The sequence below is a fragment of the Toxorhynchites rutilus genome, chromosome 2 (assembly GCF_029784135.1).
Source record: "Toxorhynchites rutilus septentrionalis strain SRP chromosome 2, ASM2978413v1, whole genome shotgun sequence".
Lineage (NCBI taxonomy): Eukaryota > Metazoa > Arthropoda > Insecta > Diptera > Culicidae > Toxorhynchites > Toxorhynchites rutilus.
In genome coordinates, this window is record NC_073745.1 from 55,395,171 (window position 1) to 55,418,485 (window position 23,315).

Consider the following 23,315-nt stretch of genomic DNA (forward strand, 5'->3'; position numbering starts at 1 on the left):
AAAGTACTTCGCCCTGTTTGGAAGCGCTTTTAGCAGTGCGAATTTATTTTAATTTAGTTCAAGAAATGTGATCGAACAATTTCCAAATCACTACATCAACGGATGTGTGTGTGCATGCGTATTTCATTCGTCCTGTCTATTGCGCCTTATGTTCTACTATTTTGGCCTAAATGAACTGTGTGACAGATTAACTATAGCAGCTGTATGTCCTTAGATATCTATCGAAAAGAACACAGAATGTATAATTTACTTATTGTTTACCTTCATTGGTTCTCCTTCCGGTGCTTCGCGCTGACGTTGTTGCTCGATACATTCTTGCATCCCGCCGTCCGTTTCGCCGTTCCTGTTTCCAATGCGTGTTTCATTTGCATCGGAGATGGTTGCTCGCTGCAAAGCAGATGAGATTAGTTTCACTCTGTCCGAAGTGGACCCACCCGCTTCAGCAGAATCTTCAATCATATCCGCATCCTGACTGGTTTCTCCGGATGATTCGCTTTCCGGTAGATTAGCGTAAGGGTTGCTCATTGGTGTAGACTCTGCCGTTGATAGTATCGATGGGTTCAATAAATTTTTGAGAATGGCCGGATTGATCAACGTGTCCAAATCGTGTTGCTTCAGAAGCTTTTCCAGTATCAGATGCTCGTTCTCGTCAATGCCCGATTGCTCCGTAGAACGATCGGAACAGCCGGTTAAACTACGCTCCGGAACACGACCACGTTCTGCAGACATTGTGTACGACGAAGTATTGGTGGTGCATGTTAGTGCACCATTCGGATGTTGGCTGTTACGTTTCTGGCTCGAGTTGTCCTCCAGAGGATCTTTCCAATCCTCATCATCACCCTCGTCAGCCTCGGTATTCAGATCTCTTTCAAATTCATCATCCGGATCGACATTCTCATCGCCTGTCACGTCGAACAGTCGCGCCTTCAGCCGCTGCGATATTTCCTCCAGCTCCGTGAACTTACGCTTCAATGCCCGGCTCAGCGAGATATTGCTCGCGTCCGTTCCACCACACTCCACGTCGATCGAGAGCGGGATCTGGAAGTTGGTGCTCTCATCCATTCCTTTGTAGATCGTTACATTCTCCAGTGGTTTGATGTTTACCTACAAAAATTGTAAGTTTCAGTAATCGTGATTATGCTCGGAGAAAAAAACGCACCTTGATCTGCCCATTGCAGCGACCGGAGAAATCCATTATATTATACCATCCAAGGATGCATGGCATTCCGTTGAGAAAGACACTCAAATCCACGGCGGTGAATCCGACCACCGCATCCTCCATCGGAGCTGGCAGCATGCGACATTTCGCCACATCGCTATTGTTGACAGCCTTGCGCCAAATTTTCAGTATGAAACGTTTCTCGTCCTGTGAAAGATGTGGAATTAAGAATAAGAATTCGTAAGAGTCATACGATTCGTAAGAGTACATACAATTTTTAACCCTCCTGTACTGTCGTGTAAAACCGAAAGTTTAACTTCTCTGTAATGTTGCTGTTGTGTATTTTCAGGCTTTATTTGCATTTATTTGAAGAAGAGGGGATACTTGAACGAAAAAACTCCAGAAATTTTTTGATACTCCAACACAAATAACGAAATTCGGCTTTTTTTCCTGTTATTAATTAAAAGTAAGCAACTGGATATACTCCAGGAAAGTATAAAGAGTTATAACATAAAAACGTATTAATCGAATGCCTGTTTTTTTAATGGGGCATAAAAAGATGATATAGAGGATTTTTAGGAACTTCTTGCGACTTGTTCTCTTGTCGGTATTATTCAGTCCATATATTATACTATAAAAAATATCCCCGAAACTGTAACTGTAAAAAATAGCCATAAGCCACCAATTTTTACAGTTACCAATTTACAATTCTTCCACAAGTGCATTTCTTTCACAAGTGTGTAAGTCCATTGTATTTAGCGAATAACTATACGAAAGTCAAACATTTGTATTTTGCTTTTGCACGTATGAATATAACAACGAATAATATATGAATCCGTTCAATCCGGTGGCAAAAAGGACTAAAATCAAAAAAGAATAGTCCGGTAATGATCTTATGCATTATATTCAATAAATATTCCACACCACTAACATTCATTTATACATTTCATTGAATAATATTCTAAAATAGGAAAAAGGTTACTAGTCCAAAAAGTTACTCCTATACTCGCGTCGGAGTCTCAGACCGAAGGTGTTAGAAAAGTGACACACGTCCCCTTCGTACCAACACATACGATGAGCTAAACGATGACGAACGACGGATAATGAAACTAGAAAGATTCGCAAAGTCGTTGTGTTGATATTTTCTGAGAAATGAACGAATTATTAATTTCTCGGTCTCACAGACCTATGCGCGAGTATAGGAGTGTGAAACAATGATCACCTCCCAACATAAAGATTATCATGACCCACCTCATACCCCTACAAAGGTTTGAGCAGGAGGATTTATCTTATAGATAATACAGTAGAACCCCGATTATCCGCGGAATAATCTGGCAAGATCACCCCGAATACTTAAAATGGCGGACTAAAAATGAAGTGCAAACATGAAATAAAGATATTTCAGCATTGAGATATACCAATACAGAAATCATTAAACTATCCATCTGTAAGGTCGGACAAAGTGAAAGGTAAAACTAAAACAAAAGAGCAAGTGCCTACCTTTCACTGACAAACTGCGGGAAGCTCAATAGAATTATCATGGAACTCGCTTTCGCGGATAGTCTGCACCGCGAATCATCATGTGTGTAACATTTACCCGAATACCATTCAAAACACGTTTACCCGAATGACATTCAATAACTATCGTAAATTAGAGTAAAACACAATTTTGATTACGTAGAAATGTTCTCTAATGATGAACACTCGTAAGGGGGAGTGACAATGGGTCAAAGTAGTGAATATTGCTTTCTATTAAGAATTGTGTTTAGAAATCAATTTCTCAATAATTTCAAGCTAATTTAACAACATGTAAGTGTCTTGAATGATTATTACGAAAGTTACGAGTTACGAAAATAGTGTCAACCCACATAGAAGTGCGATAGAAAAGTTTATATACAGCCATTCGATGTCTAACCGATATAGTGGTTCTCAGATTTTCGTGAAAAGTGGTAGTTTTGTTCTTTATCGCAAAACATTAGACCCCTATTTTTTAACATTAGGGTGATCATTTCCATTTTAAGGTTGCCAAAAAATCATTTCTTCCCATTTTTTTCCAAAAATAACTTTTTATTTTAATTCATAACTTTTGAACTATTGTACCGATTCGGATGATCTACATTTGAATAGGTGACCGTTTTCATTTTAGAGTGATCCGAAAGATATTTTTTTCTCATTTTTTCCAAAAATTACTATTTTTATAAAAACTCATAACATTTGAACTACTGCACCGATTGCACCAATTAGCTAGTCTCTTTTCGAAAAATATTATACTTGCAGAAATTTTGGAGTTTGGTCTTGTAATTATTGATTGTATTTTTTGTATTGTCTCGGGACCAAAGGCGGTTTTTTTTATATTGTTTTCTTGAAAGCTAAGATTTTTTTAGATAGCATATCCAAAATTCAGAGATGCGTTATTTTTTGTTCTTGAGTTATGGTTATGATTTTACAAAATTAACTGATGGTCCAAAAATCATTTTTCCCTTTTTCCCAAAAATTTTTTTTTTTCAAATTCATAACATTTAAATTACCGGGCCGATTCAGATGATCGATATACTAATTTGAATCCACATGAAATACCACATATGCATAAAAATTGGATTCTAGTCGCATAGATGTAGTCCAATCGTATAGGAATATTGAACGAGAACTGAAAACATGCATACTTTAGAAAATCACTCGAAAACGAAAAAAAACACCTCTCTGATATTCGGATATGTTATGTAAAAAAATCTCAGTTTTCAAGAAAAAATATATAAAATATGACCTTAGTTCCGAAACCATGTAAGCTTTGAAAACAATTACAATCAGTAATTACGAATCCAAAATCTGGTTTTTTAAGTGTAATGTTTTTCAAACAAAACTAGTTCATTGACTTTAATTTGATATACCGATCATCTTAATCGGTCCAGTAATTCATGAATTTATGGAAAAGGTCATTTTTGGAAAAAGGGAAATGGCCACCCTAATGAAAAAAATTAAGAATACGAGTCTAATATTGTACGATGAGCAATAAAACTACCAGTTTTCATGAAAATCTTACAATCACTATATCGGTTTGGCATGGAATTCAATTTTGTGCTTGACCCATTCTCATCCCCACTCAGTTATTTCGAAGATTATTTCGAAAATAATTAAATTCGAATGAAAAAAAAATTGATGTTAAAAATCAGTTATGACTCATCTGACAAGACTTTAAAGAATCATTCTATCTAATATTTACAGTTTTAGTAGCTCTGTATAATGCTGGGCATGAGATTTTTTCTGAGATGTTATTTGATAGCTATTTACACATCAAACTTTGATGAATTATTAAATAATAACTATTATTGTATATATGCAGTATTATGCATTAGAAGTTGTGGAAATATATCTCCTATTAAACGGCTCACAGCTTTCAAATATATTCGCAACATTTGTGAAGATATTACTAATAACAACTTTCTCCATTTTTGACCCAATTTCACCCCCATAAACCACTTTCACCCCCATCGACGGTACTTCGAGCATGGATTTTCAAATTCAGCAACGACCTTGACATTCTCAACTCCGCCTGCGAATGACGAATCTCCATAGTAGCATGACCGAAAAAGAACCTGTACCAAAGCAGAGGGCCCTAAGCCCCTAAGGAGCTGTTATCCATGGTTTTTATGCAAAGAAAGAAATGGATAAACCCCTAATCACATCACTCACCGCAGTAAATCCTGACTTTTCTTACCAATTCACACTAACAATTTTCCGTCCATGATAATCACAAGCGAATCACGCTATAGAGGCGATACTTCTGGCCGTGAATATCATAACATTCCTTCCCTTCGACTGGTAAATGTAAGGACATGACGACCATTTAAAAAAACTTGCACAATGAGTATGATTTGGTACTCCCAAGCTTGAAGTGTGTTCTGTGTCACTGGTTCAGGTCAATCATGAAGTGCAACTACGAAGTGTACAGTCTACCCAAGCTCAAGCTCAGCAACGAACGTGACATGCTCAATCGAAATGTTTTCATTTTGGCTCATTAAGTAGTAAATTATTTGGAGGATTATCGATCACTCATCCCAATAATTTTCAATTCCGGTTTTATTGGCTTTGGAATAAAAGTACTAAACCCCTCTCCAAGATTACCATCAATTCCATTTTTCACTTGCTCAATATCTCTGCCGCGCACTTAACAATAATCGACCAATCTTTCCAGTTTCTGAAATTCGTGAATATTTCGTGTATTTTAGGATCTAATTTAGCCTTCAAATTTTTTCTTGTTTCATCATCTTTCCTGACAGACTCAATTGGCTTTATCACAATGACTGGACAGGCCTTAAGAGCCACGACATTCGCGAAAGCGTCGGAGTGTCCAATAAGCACTAAGGTGTCGTGCACAAATAACGTAACGCGAGTAGGGGAGGGAGGGGGGTCGAGGTTGCATTACTTAATGTGACATAGGGGGGTGTAGCTGTCATCGTTACGTAACAAAATTCCATTTTTATTCCTAAATAAAATCATGGGCCCCTTCGATTCTGGGACCGAATGAGGTGTGTTTCCTGAGCCTAGATGATGAAGCACGTAATTGATTTTCCAGTAGCCAGTAAGCAAGCACCGATAGCATCTTTGCATCTGGAACAGGGTTACCATATCTACTATTACATATCTGGTTACATATCTGTATTTCTAAATATGTTTTAGACTTTTTCAAACCAATAATCTGTAGATATAGATTTTTAGACATTTTTAAATTTTTTTTTGGGTTTCATAGAGCATTTACGTTTTTTTTAAATAATGTTGCAATAAAGGCTTGAGGTTAACAATATTTTTTCCATCTCACCTATTTTATTCATATCTTGGATGGCATTAACGTTCCCAATGGAACGTGACCAAAGTTCCAGTCGGAAATAATTTCTTTCACAAAAAAATCCACCGGCCAGAACGGGAATCGAACCCGAACCCCCGGCATGATCATATGGGACGCTAACCACTCGGCCACGGGAGCACTATTTTACTCGTATAGCGTTATAATAAATAAATAACATCATTTATCTTTTTTCTCACTAAAGCACATAGAATGTAAATTCCAAAAGTGCACTCATACTGTCGTGAAAATTCATTTCCTTTCGATTTTTTTTTCAAATTAAATTTTCAATTCACAGCACAGTTCAATGCGAAAAGAAGCAATTGAATCGGTACAGGAAATATTCAAGCTCGAACCATTGAAAATGCTGAATTCATCCGCTTTTACTTCAAATAGAAATTTAAATAAAAACATACCCGATTACTTTGCTTAGAATGAAAAATACCTGTCCTGTTCATATCCTAAGCATTAGGTATACATATAGTAACTTTATGCGCCCTTCTCTTCGTTGCCCAATATGAACAAGCATCCCCCGGTAACTGAATAAATTTCCAATGCACCTCAAAAAATCAAGGTTCCTGGCATTACGTGGATACCATCAACATCGTCTAATCAATAATTTCTATGCCAATCAATGATACTACACCTAAAATTATGCTTAAAAATTGGACTTATAAACCAAATAAAGATTTCAATACAGTTTTTTTAGAAAAAGCTAAGATAAAAAGATTTTTTCAGACCAATGAGTAGTTACATTTGTATATATCAACAGAAAGAAGCACCAATCCCAACTGATGCATGAATTGTTTCGTCTATGTTTGTTCAAAATTCTAAGAACTTGTCGAAAGTTCTTCCGATGTCACTACTTGCGTGTAAGGAACTTCCGTAAGAACTTTTGATTTCGACCTGGGCAGATATCAATTTTTTTATGTTAAACTAATGACTTTGACTTTTTGCAAAGATTAGCGTTACGTAACATAAGAAGGAAGGGGGTTCGTCTTGCGTTACTTTTTGTTACATAGGGGGGGGGGGGTGTATAATAAAACAATAAACAAAGCAATAAAACAATGCACAACGCAACACAAGCAGCTAAGGTGGCTATCGTGATTATTGTTTGATTTAAAATCGCATCATAATTATCAGCATGCGCGCAATCAGTTAAATTTTTGTTTTTAAGGCAATTTAACCAGATGATCATTCGTCCCTGTATGCGCGCAATAGGTACTTATCCGGAAAATGTATAATATTCACCCCGGGCGGAAAAAGTTTAAATTTCAGCCATATTTTGAAAAAAACGTATAAAACATTTTAGAATCAGCACTATAGAGATATACAAACTACTATGTACGCCGTTACGAAACGATTTAAATTGACGATTTATTTCCATAACAGCGAACCAGATTCAAATCAAAAATTGGAGAGGATCATGCATGATTTTTTATTTTTCTGGCAGATTCAACCTGGAAACGCTCAATACTAAAACAACTTACATTAGTCATCAGATCCACTGGAAGTGACACTTCAAACGTCTTCCGCCAGCTAGGGTTAGCACAGTTCTGGACTACCGCAGTCGTATAGACGATTCCTTCGTGTGATTTCACCGTATTGGGTGTACCAGGCTGCAAATTGTATCCCTCAAATGTTACGTAGGCGCTTGGTTCCACCTCGAAACGCTGATTGGAGGCTCCACCGGTGCTGGGGACCGTACTCGATCCAGCATTTCTATTCTTGTTTCGCTTGCCATACTTCTTGCTCACATTCAGTTTGGGCAGATGGACGGCTTGCTCTATTTCGATTGACACTTTAAACAGTTTCTCTTCCGAGCTCAGTGTTGGAGCTTTGAACTCGTCGCCCATCGGAGTGGACTCGAGTGAACCCGACTCGGGGGCTGACTGCGCAGAAGGAGCTGTCAACAGAGCGGGGCTCCCATTAGTAGCTATTGGTAGTTGTCCAAGTGCCTTCTGGAGGTTTTCCAAAAGTTCGGAAGTTTTGCGAACCTGTGGTCGGTTGGCTTGCGAGTGGGGCGAGGAAATGATCCGTTCGGCGACGTTTTGATCCAGACATGGGGCAGTGCTGCGTTCCGACGAAATCGGTAGGCGTTGGGCAAGGTTTTCGATAAACGCAGACAGCATGTTTGCCACCTCGGACTGTTGTTTGCCCGAGTTTGTCGTGTTGATGGGCCGGTAATCGTCGTACACTCGACGGCTGTTTATAGCGGACGATGGAGTAACGAGAATGTCAGATGGAGTATCGTTCGTTTGGGTGGAGGATGAAGTTTGCGATTTTGGTGGGGCGCTGGAACAACAGAAGATAATTATGAGAACAATGTGTCGACGATGTGGGCCATACGGAGGTAAAATACGAGTGTTATGAGAAAATAGAAAACGTTTGAAACAAATCATTTACAACCATAAAACCTTTTCACCATTCTCATTGATGAATTCTGCGGAAAAATTTATGGATATATTTTGGGAAAAGAAATCCATTATCGACGTAGGACTTCCGAGCAAAACAAACAACAAGATTAACGGCGGAACATAATTTGAATACAACCAAAGAATTATATTGTAAACCACTCCCCGTGTGATTATATCCCCAGTCTAATGAAATAAATTATGTTATTTTCTGAAAACATCTTCAATTTTCTAACCGTGAAGCAGAGCTAATGTGAAGACCAGTACTTGGAAATATCTTTTTCGCATCAATCTTTTCAGCTGAATTTCAGACCACATTCGATCATTACACCATTGCATTCGGGATACCGAAATTGAACCAACGCCAAGCCTCACAATCACAGCAGGCCACTCACAGTTGATTCATTCAGTTTCGTTCATTCTCTTTTTCGTTCTGAAATTTATTTATTTATTTATTTATTTTTATTTATTATTTGTTTTATTTCATCCAACGTTATATAGTCTAAATGAAGAGTACTTAATTCTAATTTCTTCGTAGCCTTGTTCGAAACTGAGTTGAGTTCTCATTAAAATCAAACAGATAAAACACGGCATGAAAATGACGCATGATTGCTCGTATTGGTTCATTACCAGTGTAGTCCTGTCTCCATCGTGGCAGGCGAAAAAAATCGAAGGTCCTAAGGACGTAGCCAGGAACGTTTATGTTTACTAGTGCCAGGAGGTTAGGAGCGTCGAGTTCGGCGTTCAGCAGCTTAGCGGCAAAAACAGCTTTCGCATTCTTCCTCCTTTGTTCTAATATTAGGCTGTCAAAAAAGTCCTGCGGGATTTTTTTTTGAATTTTCATTCCTTCATAAAATTAGTTACAATCATCTGCTTAAAGTCAAATGTGCGCCGTTTTGTTCGATGACTTGTTCCCAACGAGATGCCAACTTCACAATACCCCCATTATAGAAGCTCGCTTCCTTATTGGCAAAAAACTCGGATAGCCAATTTTCACAGGCCTCTTTTGTGGCTAACTTCTGACTACCTAGCTCGTTCGCCATGGACAAAAACAGGTGGTAAAGGGTGTGTCACATCAAATTGCATCACGGAAAAAACGCTGTAGAAATTCGCCCAGTAAACCGATCCTTTTGAAAATTTTAGACATTAAAATAAAAACTATTAAACAACTTTTGGCATTTTCTTTTTATTCATACTTCGAGCCCAAGCCCGTACGCTCGCACCTTCCTCTTTACCCCGTCCATAAGGTTCTGTACAACGTCAGGTTGTAGTTTTTTTTGAACAGAAATCCATTTTCTCTTGAAGTCCGCCTCCGATTTGACAACTTTTGGGTTCTTCCGGAGGGCCTGCTTCATAATCGCCCAATATTTCTCTATTGGGCGAAGCTCCGGCGCGTTGGGCGAGTTCATTTCCTTTGACACGAAGGTGACCCCGTTGGCTTCGTACCACTCCAACACGTCCTTTGAATAGTGGCACGAAGCGAGATCCGGCCTGAAGATGGTCGGGCCCTCGTGCTGCTTCAATAGTGGTAGTAAGCGCTTCTGTAGGCACTCCTTAAGGTAAACCTGCCCGTTTACCATGCCGGTCATCACGAAGGGGGCGCTCCGCTTTCCGCAAGAGCAGATCGCTTGCCACACCATGTACTTTTTGGCAAACTTGGATAGTTTCTGCTTGCGAATCTCCAACCAACGTGACCTATACACTCTTATCTGATTATAAGCGAAAGCTGAAGATATAATTCCTAAAAATTAAATTTCTACAGCGTTTTTTCCGTGATGCAATTTGATGTGACACACCCTTTAGTCACTTGGTGCAAGGTCCGGACTATACGGCGGATGCAAAAGAACCTCCCATCCGAGCTCCCGGAGCTTCTGGCGCGTCACCAAAGAAGTGTGTGGCCTGGCGTTGTCCTGATGGAAGACAATGCGGCCTCATGGAAGACAATGATGGCCTCTTCTTCATGAGTGCTACCTTCAAGCGGTCCAGTTGTTGGCAGTACAGGTCCGAATTGAGCGTTTGGCCATAGGGAAGCAGCTCATAATAGATTATTCCTTGACAATCCCACCAAACACACAGCAGAACCTTCCTGGCCGTTAACGAGGGCTTGGCCACCGTCTGAGCCGCTTCAGCGGGCTTCGACCACGACCGTTTGCGCTTCACGTTGTCGTAAGTGACCCACTTTTCATCGCCAGTCACTATCCGCTTCAGAAACGGGTCGATTTTGTTGCGATTCAGCAGCGATTCACATGCGTCGATATGGTCAAAGATGTTTTTTGCGTCAACGTGTGTGGCACCCATACATCGAGCTTCTTTATGAATCCAAGCTTCTTCAAATGGTTAATAACGGTTTGATGACTTATCCACAGCTCTTGGACGATGCTACGGCTGCTACTATGCCGGTCTTTCTCGGCTAATTCAGCGATTTTGTCGCAATTTTCGACGACAGGCCTTCCGGAGCGTGGCGCATCTTCGACGACCTCTACACCAGAACGAAAACGTTGAAACCATCGTTGTGCGGTGGAAATGGAAACTGTATCGGGTCCATAAACTGCACAAATTTTATTGGCAGCTTGAGATGCATTTTTGCCTTTGTCATAGTAGTACTGTAAAATATGTCGGATTTTCTCTTTATTTTGCTCCATATTTGCGACACTATAACTCACGAACGACTGAACCAAACAAAACATTGTCAAGGACTATATTATAAAAATACCTTTCCAACAAGCTATAGTATGACTCGATACAATGAATACAACTAGAACTACGCGCTTACAACGACACCTCGCAGGACTTTTTTGACAGCCTAATATATAGCCATAGTTTTGTCATTCATTGATATTAATATACCAGTTCATTCAATATCAACACCGTTCTCGGACGGTGTGAAATTCGTTGAGGAAGATAAGGAAGTACAGAAAATTCATAATAGTGTCAAAAATTAGGATTGCGTTGCGGAGCGTGACGTAGTCGATAATGTATGCCGAGGAAGAGGCGTTTTTAAACTGTTCAAGCAAGCAAGGTTTTCGTTTCTGTTAAAATGCTTTCATTTTACATAGTGAATATGCAGTTCCAATACCATTTGTCAAAATGCTTCAAAAGACTCCGATGTGAAAAAGTACCATTTTGACTCAAATTTAGAACACTTAATGTTTTACTCAAATTCCGAACACTTCATTTCAAAAGCTTAATTTACTGAATATCAATGTTGTTTTGATACCTATAAATATTGTTATACTGAATGGTATATGCTCAAGACTATCGGGATTTTCATTATCCAATTGTTCATAACATTGATGTTCAATAAATTTAGTTTTTAAAATGAAGTGTTCGGAATTTGAGTCTGTTGGCAAATAAGGTCAAAAAAGAACAGAGGTGCAAGATCGCGCCACAACAAAAATAAATAGAAGGATGGTGTCCAATACACGACCGCATTGGGAATAATTCGAGCTTTTTTTCACAGGCGGGTCAAACTGTGTTATAGGAATGGCGGAGAAAATGCCAACATCTAGCTCTGGCTGACGAAGTTTCAATTCGCTACTCGGATCGATTTTTCAGAATGCTTCCTCGCCGTCCAAGCCTATGCAATCCCTAACCCTTAGTAAATCTTTTGTTGGCATTTCCGCTTGCACCACCGATTTGCGTTGCCATCTCGGAGCAACTTCAAAAATAACTGAATAAGCAAGGCACTGTCTCAATGAGAAAATCATACACTTGTCGGGATATTGAAAATGAACAGTCACAACATTCCTGACAATTCAATGGCAATGAATAAATCTGAATGAATTCTCATGACTCGAACTTTAATGGAAGCTTAGATAACACAGAATGAATATGAATGAACATAGTTGTAAATTTGTTGGACGAGTATTCGAAGTGTATTCGTAGTGTATTCGAGAATCAGGCCCTGATTCTTGAATACACTTCGAATACACCTCACGGTGGAAACGGAATGAAACGTAACAGCGATGACAACGGTACGGTGTCGACATCTGGATACGAGATTAGTTTCTCACTAAACTTATCATTATAATATCAAATTATCTTCAGATGAAATTTTTGTATGAGATTATTATATCACATGAAGAAAACAAAGTTTTCCACTCACATTGAATACCAGTTTGATACGGAGAAGTTAATTTTCATTAATGATTTTTTATTTGAAAAGTGCTCATTCTGCCTGAAAACTCATTATTATCTTCGACACTTCACTAACTCGTAAAACGTAGTTCAATGGCGTGCCGTTTATTTTGTTTCCACCGTAAGTGTATTCGAGAATCCGGCCCCATATCTCGCAAAAGTTGATTTCAATCATATCAATGACGCGGGAGCTTTGTTTACTATATTGAATGAAAACAGCACGAATGAATTTCGGTAAACCTGCATTCACGCACCTCCCTTACTATCAATAATTTGAGATGGATATCACTGAAGCCAAGTTGATATTCATCGCTTGCAGTGATTTTTGACGTAGGACTACGTCTTTCATTAAAGAGTGTCAAATCAGAAAACAGGTCACGTTTTTATGAAATAAAGTTAACGTTAATAACTATTTTTGCTGTGACCGGATTTTAACGATTTGCATTGAATCGGAAATTTTCTAAGATTTGTTTGATATGCTATACATTACAATCCCATAGCCTGTATATGGTTTAAATTGATGAAAATTGGAAGCATTCCTATTTCTCCATACATTTGTTCGAACAGAGCTGTCAATAACGGACAACTTACGCAGCCGCTAGAATAGAAACAACGAAGGCGGATAGCGAAAAGAGAATATTTACGAAGTAAACTCCACCCTTGCATAGTAAGTAAGCTGTCGCTAGCGTATAAGTATTACATATCCTCTAAGAAAAATTCTCAGAATCTTTCTGTGTCCGAAACAACAAAGGTCGCTTATTCTTCTTATTCACCTTCGATACTTTTATTTGCCATTCGTATTTGCTCTCGTGCGTATTGGCTTTGTTCTGATGTAAACAAGCTCCTAGCTTTGTTGGCGGTTTTCACCGAGAGTCGAGAAACGATTTTTCATAAACAGTCATTCTCGCGATGTTTCATTTCTATCGTTGCAACTGTGTGCATCTGTTAGACGCGTGTTGGATGCTTGTTGAATGGCGATGCACGGACGATGGCTCTCTTTAAATACTCAATGCAATGCGTACATTGAAATAAAAAAAAAAATGCGACATATGACCAATTAGTTTATTGTTCTCGTAATGGCAAGAAAGAATCGTTGCTTCTCGAAATGATTCTACAAAACCACGCAAGCCATTAAACCTTTTAAGGGTCCCCGGATCTTTAAATATTCAGTTACGATCAGCCTTTCCTGCTAGCATGTATTTAGTTTCAAACGCAATGATCCTAAGCCCATCCAACCCTGCTTCGTGTTTTAGTCGGGTATAAAAATCCGCTATCATCGCATGTGTTCTTCCGATTGACGTTTGCATTAAAAAACATTTTTCGGATGAAAACTAATAAAAAAAACTAAGACAGATAATTGAGTTTGATAAATTTCCCATGGATGGTAATTATATTAGCATACTTGCAAAAAAAAAAAATTCTACGCGGCCTTCCGGCAGTTAACCGGAACATTCGGTGGACGAAAACATGCGTGTTGCGTTCAGTGTTACCCCCATTTAATGGCCGACCAATGCATTCGTGCTGCACTTGCATCTGTAAATTTTTAGCGCGTTTGCTAGCATCCGCTGTCACCAACACATACACAAAAGGAGCAAAATGTGCTAGTTTCCATCTCTTGTGGAAGAATTAATTCATTCTAGTTCAATCAGCGCACAACGAAGGTTCAGTTTTATTTTACTCCTGCTTTTTCCTGAAAAGTGCAAGCACTTTTGAACTTATTCAAATTTGGTTTGGTTTAGCGTAAATTGGTCCCGCTTGGATGGGAGGAAATCACAAGGAGGCACAACAATGTATGTAGGCATGTTTTTGAGTTCTTTCTTCGTTTTATTTATCAATTCTTTCTCAGTTCTCGCGACAGAATTGTTGGAGTAGATCTTACGCTTCAGGTTTGCCCAGAAATTCTCGATGGGACGTAGCTGGGGGACGCTGGGCGGGTTCGCCTACTTGGGTACCACATCGATATTCAGCCGCTCAATTTCCTCTGACGATCGCTGGCCGACGCCAGATCCGGCCAAAACACCGCGTCTTCGCCCTTATTTTATTTCTTGATGAACGACGAATCTTCCGCAGGCACTTCGTACTATAAATTTCCCCGTGAAAACAGGTTCACAGTGCGGAGCTAAAGAAGAGCGGCTTTGACATACCCTTCTCGCTGATTGTCAGCCACAGCAGCACTTGGTGTGTGAAATAAACTTCACTTCGGAGCGCTCACTTCTTTCGTGGTGGTAGAAATAAGAAGTGCCCTGCCAGTCGTTGCCATCCAGGGTGAGATCTCGTTGTCCATCACCACCGATATATCGCGAATCGCCGGGAAAATCAACTTAACCATCTTATTCAGCCGCTGCCGCCGCGTCATTGCCTGCAGCTCCGAGACCAGTTAACAGGATATCCGCTTGCTGACATGTATGTCCATGTTCGTCAGGTACTTTTTCACTGTTTGGACGATTGCACCGACCTCCCGGCCAAGCGCACCCAACTATGTAGCCACTTTTCCCTTGATCTTCCTCTTAAGCATCCTTTGGAGCTTCTTGTCGCTCTGGGTCATTGGCCGTCCGGAACCGGATTTTCTTTCGATGCTCTGATTGTTGTCCAATAAAACGGGCGTATCCGACGTCCACCAAGTGCCGCAAGATGTCCGTTTTCGACTCGGCGGGGTACCGTTCTTTGAACGCGTACACTTCTAAACGGAGTAGCTTCACTGTTTTAACGGTTCGAGTTCGACTTATAGAGCTGTCAATTTTTTTTCTGCTGACTTATCAGTTACTATGATTGATGCTGCATGGCTGGTTTCGTCAGTGCGTGTGGAGGTAAATCCATGAAAAATCGGCAATTTTTGTCCATTTTTTTAATGCAAACGTTATGTCCACATCACCGGAAAATGAGAAAAACTAACTAGAATTGTTGAAAATCGTGCCCCGCATGTTGAAGCCCGCACTCCATATAACACCTTCCAGCATCACGTTAAAGAGCCGACAGGAGAGTCGGAGTCCCCTGTGAGTTTCAAACGATTCCGACAGATATTTTTTGGGAAATATCATCAACTTTTTCGACTCAAAGTATTGCATTTCTTCATTTTTGCATTTGCAGTTTAAAAGGCAGGTTTAAAATCATCCAGACCGTAAGTTTTTAATTATCATTGCAGATATGGCTGTTTTGAATTTTGTGCGACTGCAATCCAGAACGTTTCTTTGAGTTTTGGACGTATCTGGGCGATATTCTTATTTTCCGAGTCACAGTTCGAATAGAGAGGAATATTTTTATCATTTCTTGGATTCCTTTCGATAGTAAAATGTTCAGAAATTTTTTTGACGCTATGTTAACAGTAGATTAGAGCCAATCCAGTTTTTTGCAAGTTGACGTATCGACGTGTCGAGATTTCCATTACGGCTGCACAAAATCCGTTCGCGCACTTTTTCTTTCATTCGTCGCCATCTTTAAAACAGCTTATCGAATGTCAAAACCAAACATAGCAACCCCCATCTCTATTAGCCTTAATTATTTCACCTATGGTTGCAATATTTCAAAAGTTACAGTGTTACAGGTTATCGCGGATATAGACATTATCCAATAGAGTCGTTGAAGGGTTTCATCCATCCAAAATTGCTTGCTCCGGATCGTCTTCCGAGAAAAGTGATATATAAATAGTCATAGTAGTTACGCTTACCATTACACCACCAGCAACTGATTGGTCACTGATCTACTCAACAACCTTTAAACTCACCGTTTTCATCCATTTCAGTGAGTACATTTCGAAAACAATAACGAAACTTTCATTTAAATGTAAAGGGTGTCCACATCGTATTTTATCCTAGAAAAAACGCTGTAGAAAATCACCCATTGGGTATTTTCGCTTTTAAAATTTGTGTAGAAGTAGTGTAGAGTGTATTGTTTACACTGTATTTTTATCGTTGTAATTTTTTCGAAAAAAAAGGAAAAAATGGCGTCACCCGAAAAACAACGTCGCGAATTGATTTTGCGCATCGGGACAACGGGAAACAACTCGGAATCGTACAGTCAACGGTGGGCCGTGTTATTAAACGTTTCGTCACGACGGACTTCCGGAGCAACTTCCGGGGCTACTGTTCTTCACCGCCCAGCACAAGTTTGATGTTCCGGAGGAAGTGAGGAAGCAGAAACGTTCGAAGTTTGCCAACAAATACATGATTTGGCAAGCGATTGAATCATGTGGCAATTGGATTGCGCCGTTCGTGACTACCGTGACTGTAAACGGGTAGATCTACCTCAAGGAGTGTCTACAGAAGCGTCTGCTTGCACTGTTAAAGCAACATGAGGGCCCTACGATCTTTTAATCGGATCTAGCTTCGTGTCAGTATTCCAAGGATGTCGTGGAGTGGTAGGAAACCAACGTGTTACTTTCGTGCCCAAGGACATGATGAAGCCATTATGAATCGAGCATTACGGAAGCATCCTAAGGCGGTGAAATGCGAGGAAGACATGAAGAAAAAAAGTTGGTTCCCGTGCAAAAGAAGCTGCAGCCAGATGTTATACATAACCTTGTGAGTGGAGTTAAGCTTAAGGTGAAGGTGGAAGCTAGCCACAAATGGCTGCCACAATGGCGCTCATTTCTTTCATCTCCCTCCCTCACCCTTCGCCCGAAAATCAATAATTTTGCGAAACAGTGTGGAGAAAATGATCATTTTCGCACACTTCCCATGAAGTAATATCAGCCAAACTCTAATCGATTACTCACAAGATATTAAATTTTCATCTGCTGTCGCACTGTATAGTGAACAACGTCGGAAAACTCGAGCAAGTGCTCTGAAAGTTAAATTTTCATTTTTCAATCTTCGACAATGGTTTTGTTTGTATTGGTGAAAGCATCGTTATTTTTTTGACACTGATGCCAGACAACATCATCGAAACATCTATCAAAACCACTCAATAAAATGTTATTCCTGAGTCATAGCGTTTCATATCATGAAAATCAATAGAATAAAATTGTGTTGATATCAATACAATCATTATTTTTACGTTTAATGGGTCTATAATGTAAGTTTTAGCAACTTCAACATTGAGTAAGAAAATTGTATTGCAGAGCTCGGAACACTGCCACGGCTGCCTATGCTTTCAAAAACAATAAACGGAAAAGTACTACATTCAATCAAAATGTCTCGGCCAACGAAGAGAAGAGTTAAGGCTCTCCAACGTGAATATGTGAAAACAATACGACCAACGAAGGAAAATATGAAGGAATTATCAGCATGCGGAAGAACTTGTTAATATCAAAAGAGGCCCTATTCGCATGTGTTATAAATTTGCTCATGTTACGCTCGCGTATAATCAGTATTGTCAGTGTCAATGAAGCGCCACACAGTCTGATAAGTGAATTGATCTATTTACATGTGCTTCGCTCTTCTCTCACAAACACTATTACCCCATTTTTACACGTGGGTTTACCTATACTACTACAATGGCTAGCTTCCACCTTCACCTTAAGATGCGAGCATACTGTCATAGTATTTAAGTTGAATGAAATAAATATGCCAAAACTTACTAATGGTTTATAGTCTGAAAGTTTGGAAAGGGTCGATTAACTAGGTAATTTTCTACGGTGTTTTTTCCCGTGATGCAAATTGCTGTAAGACACCCTGCTCGAATAAATGAATGTTTCAATCAGTTCTAAAATGACGATCAGAAACTTCGCTTCAGTGTGAAGAGTGAAACGAATGAACGTGAAGCGAAAAGCACGTGCAAGAATGAGAAGAAATATTTTCTTTTTTGAACGCATAAAAAAGTACCAACATATTGAGCTAGCTAGAAAAAAACCGAAACAAATATTTTCAACGTGGCTTTGATGGAAGTCTTGAACAGATGTTCCATGCGCTTCTGCAGTATCTTTCAATCGTACATTTGTTATTTATCAGACATGGTACAGAATCCATTTTTAGTAAGGTTACTCTCGTCGGAATTGCATACAAACGGGCAATAATGATGACAAATCAAAGCAAACATCCAAATTAATTTTCTGCTTAGCTGAAGAACACAGCTAACGTCCTTTGGGTTCGAATCGAGCAAAAACTCTCTTACCTTACATCCTCAACAGCTGGGACAGCCGCACTACTTTCAACCATCGGTGCATCCCCCGAAGTGTGGCTCAGGCCACGCGACATCTTGAAGTACTCGATTTGATTTTCCGTCCCGATAGCCAGCACCGCTTGCACCTGTCCGCAGGGATCGGACACCAGTGGCGATCTGATGCCACTCCAGTCATCGATCGATATAACAGGAAGCTTGGCTCGTGCCAGATGCTCCGCAAGCTGAGCGTCACGGAATGCGATGTAAAACTGATGCAACGGGAGACGTGTTAGTCCCACCAGTTTCTCGCCCGCACCGGGACTTTTCTGCCACAGCTCGACCAGCATGTGCTGATTTTTGGTCCGATCGAGGAAGCTATTGTTGGGCAGTACGGGAAATGTGATTAAATAATTGAACCCTTTGCCATCCTGGCTCAGCTCGGTTGTCAGAACTGGTCTGTCCTCGTCGGACCAAAAACTGTGCGCAACGAGGAAGTATCCTCCTGCGGGTAGCGACGGGGCATCCCTCATCTGACCAAAGTGAAGTATTCCGTGAAGTAGATTCTTGGGAGGTTCTTGATAATCCTCCTGAATGTCCATAGTTTTTGGTCCGTTATCTTCTGAAGTTTTGTCCGCTTGTGGGCGAGGATTGTGAGCAGCGGATCGCTGCTGGCTGGAAGATTCTTGACTCGGCGTTGGCGGATTCGATTTCTGATATTCACCGGAACCACGTTCATCTTGACTTCGGGTAGTTGGACAGCATTGATGATGTATGCGACAATTTGGAGGTGGCATAGAATTTTTGGAAGGACGTTTAAAAGTCCAGCAAACGTGACGCGGTTCACTCTCACTAGAAGAACTGCTAATCGATACATTTTCCTTATCCCCCTGCAGAGCGTCCATCAGTTCCGGGCCAAAATGAAGTCCACGCGAACCTAGTTCCATTCTGACCGTCAACATTCCTAGCATTATGTCATCGGACACAAGCCTAACAGGACATTTCTTGTGACAGCCAAATCTGTTGTTCAGCAGTTCGTCAAACTTTATTATGGAAGAACCAATCAAAACACCTTTTCCTGGAGTTTTCTGGTGAAACGTTGGTCTCAAGATCAAGTACAAAAGAAACTCAAATTGAAAATCGTCATATTTTCTGGGGAGATCTAATTTCACTATTCCTTTTGCATTGAAGGTCACTTCCCCGTTGTCAGAAACAGAATTGGATGTGAATTTGGTTCTCGTCATCGTGTCGAGTTGCGATACTGTTTTCACTTTAATCAGGAATGTCATCTCTGTTAAAGCACCCAGTTTCGCTTTATGGAAAACTTCTTTCAATCCGGCCTTGGTGAATTTAAGCCCTTCAATGATTACCCTCGCGGAATCAACTGCCCTCACATAGGCATCCTTTTTTGACTTGGAAGGGGTTTCGATTTTGTTCAACGCCTCAATCATACTTTGCGCAGGAGAAATAGAACAAATGTCGGTCAATGCTTCATCCTCACAGTCGGATAGAACTTTACCCGACAAGTAGTTAAGCACATTGACCCGTGATTGATTGTCCAACGAGTGGAAGGTTTTCGCCTGGAAAAACAATAATTGTAAACAGAGGTTCTCTAGCGGCGAATTAAAATCTATTGCCTCTTACCTGTTTCTGGGTTATGTCGTTGTGTAACGGTGCTGGCACTCCCCGCACAGTCAATCCCGTCTCACGCTCCAGCCTCACCATTGGCAGTGGCATCGCGGAGCTTTGCACTATATCCTTCTTATTCTCCTTATCCTCGAATTTCACAGCAATTTTCTCGAATGACAAACAAAATAGCACGCAGATCTCCCCAAGGTTGAAACCCCTTCCACTCAAAATCGCTGCACTGCTGCTAGATTCGAACTCTTCACCGCACGCACGAAAATTCACTAACTTTCCGGGAACCGGAATTTGAGCAGTTCCGATCAGTGTGTTCGTTCTGCAGGAAACCAGACGCGCCTGGATGGGCTCAGCGGTCCGCAGGTATTTGCGAAACAACTCAGCACTGGTCAATATTTCGTACTGCAGCTTTGACACCGTTCGGGTTTTACCCTGCTCCCAACGAAGAACAGCCTTCGGGCTGTTTTGCGACACTTGCTGACCCCACCAGAGCAGCTGTATTTCGACCAGGGGATAACTTTTAGTGCTTTTCCACTGAATTCCTTCGAATCCGTCTTCAGACTTTTCGGGAAAACGAATTTCTAGCGTTCCCCGACGACGGCCATTCACATTTGGTGGTAGACTCAAAATTTGCTTCGGCTGTTGCTGCTCTCGGTTGCACTGTTCTTTAGCTAAACCCGCGCAGGACATAGTTCGATTAATGATGGCATGATTTTCACCAACCCATCGTTTGTTTCTTCACTTTAGAAGGAACTAGTAGCTCAGAAGCATCGGATAAAAACACTTTTTTTTAATGCTGAACACTGAGCTTGATCTTTCTCTGGAATAAACTCCTTTTGGCGTTACCGTCAAAACAAAGAATTTCAACGGGTCGATAAAGAAGATCGGGAGGGGTTTGCGAAATAAACAGTTTGGAAATTTCGAGTTTGATTTTGATGTTTTTATCATGAAAATATGAAAATTTATTACGACTGTTTTTTATTCTCCTGTTTAACTTGTTGAACATTAACCATTGTGGAGCATAATCCATCCGAAGTGAATATTTTTTCAGAAACAAGTTTATTAATATGATTCCACATAGGGGCTCTCTCATTGACTTTATAAACAATTCCTGGCTACCACACGATCATTTCGTTGATTGAATTTCACTTTGGTTGTGAAAATTCTTTCATGGGAAAAAAATGCGATTGCGATCACCACGTTGTTTTTGAACAGTTTTGGGAGTTTGTTTGCATTGTTCTAAATGTATTTGCTTAATTATATATTATTTGTATTTGCATCAATAAAGGCTCAAACATCGCCTGTAGGCACCAAACTGAAAATCTTCACTCAAATCAAGACTTAGGGCGATTACACATTATCCGGTTTCTGCCGGACCGGTTTCAAAAAGCACCGCTGGGTTTGGACGGAAAACCAGACCACAATGTGAAAGAGACCTCGCGCTACACAAAACCGTACATCTCTCACAAACACATATATGCATTTATTTATATGTGGATTTGACAGGTAAACATTGCTTCAAATATTCCGGTTACATGCAGCTGAGTGCAGACGGAAAACCTTAAACCCACAGCTGCTGCAGCAATTACGAGTCTTCTCAAATTTGCGTTCCTTTGGAGAGTATATACGGCCGTGTTAAAATGTGGCACACCAGGAACACGGCAGATCTTGCGAAAATTACGCGCATCCTGCATCAGGACGGTATTATTACCGATAGGTGCGATCCAGCGGTCGAAGGTGTGAATCTTCTCGCCCCATTTCAAAATACAATTCAATGACAAATAAATTTAAAAGTCCAGTTGCTGTGTATTTATCCATATCCATATATATAAATTGTTTTATTTCCAAACTTACACAAACAGTATTATTCAATCCATACACTCTGTTGCCACATATTTCCAATAGAATTTGAATGAACCAATAAAAAACATTTCGTAAGCTAAGGGCACTACTCAATTATTTATTCACTTCCTGTGATTTTCTTAGAATTAGCCTACGAGATAATCCATCTATTCTAGAGTGTCTTTTTATTCCACCATTGCAGTATGAATCTTTACGATTAGAACAACATAATTTTCCTTCAGAAACTATTTCATCACTGCTTCCGCAGATTCCTCGAGCGCGTACTCCCGGGGCAGGGACGGCTTCTCGAGCGTATTTCGCATCAACACATAGTTATCAATACGCGGATCCTAGGCGAAAAATGACCGAATCAGATATGCCAGCTGGATGATTTCGCTCTGACAGAGCGGATGCTTCTGCATCGGTCAGGAGAACATCTTGATCACCGGTCACATGACAGACAGTTTGGTCTTGAGCTCCTCGAGCCGAGCCTTGTCATCGATCGCTTTCCGGGTCAGGTCGAACTGTGTGGAATGCCCAATAAGAATATTACTAGAGAGCTATTTTTGGTGTGTTCAAATTAACAAAAACTGACCTTCACATTCAGCTCGATAAAATCGCTCACCATTGCTTTGCTTTGAGCAGAAACCTGCATCACTAAACTTTTTCCACAGTAGCGAAATAAAGGAGTAAATGTAAATCCATCCATATCACTTGCAAATTCTGAATTTCAAAAACAACAAACAAACGTCAATAGCACACACATACTAATACATGGGACGAAAAACTGCCTGAATTGTACTAATACTAACAGACATGACAAACAACTGTCAATCCGCGTTGATGGCATGGAACTTCTTGCTCTGCTTTTGGGAAATGATAGTGATAATAGATTTTCAGGTGCAATAAACACATGTTTGAAAATAAAAGTTATGAATGAAAATTAACTTCTTCTTATAAAATATGTTATTTTCGTAATGGAGTAACACGTTCTTTTGCAAGTGGAGAAAACCCCCTGATCAATAATTATATTTGATGATGATTTTGTATTACAACTATGAGTTTCAGTGAAAATATGAAGAAAATTATACAAAAATGATTAAATGATAATCAGTTCACGGGTTCTAAGTAATCAAATAACATGAAGTAAAAATTTTCATTCAAAATTTAAACAACTTGAAACTAAAAAGGTCTGATAATCTTATAGAGAATGATTTGCTTTCACAAACTGATGTCTCCACCAGACGTC

At 40.0% G+C, this 23,315-nt stretch overlaps 1 protein-coding gene and 1 long non-coding RNA gene across 2 annotated transcripts; both read right to left on the reverse strand.

Annotated features, from left to right (window-relative positions):
- Nucleotides 1-16: 16 nt before the first annotated feature.
- On the reverse strand, nt 17-21,069 carry LOC129768821 (uncharacterized). Its single transcript, XM_055770731.1, has 5 exons — nt 20,228-21,069; nt 18,599-20,163; nt 7,490-8,294; nt 1,160-1,366; nt 17-1,104 (listed from the first exon to the last, which is right to left on the reverse strand). Exons 1-5 carry the CDS (start codon nt 20,912-20,914, stop codon nt 247-249), a joined length of 4,122 nt encoding a protein of 1,373 aa, XP_055626706.1. The 5' UTR covers nt 20,915-21,069; the 3' UTR covers nt 17-246.
- A 962-nt stretch (nt 21,070-22,031) lies between these two features.
- LOC129769420 (uncharacterized) lies at nt 22,032-23,315 on the reverse strand. The gene is made up of 2 exons (XR_008741874.1): nt 22,662-23,315; nt 22,032-22,590 (listed from the first exon to the last, which is right to left on the reverse strand). It is a non-coding gene; the product is annotated as an uncharacterized LOC129769420 (long non-coding RNA).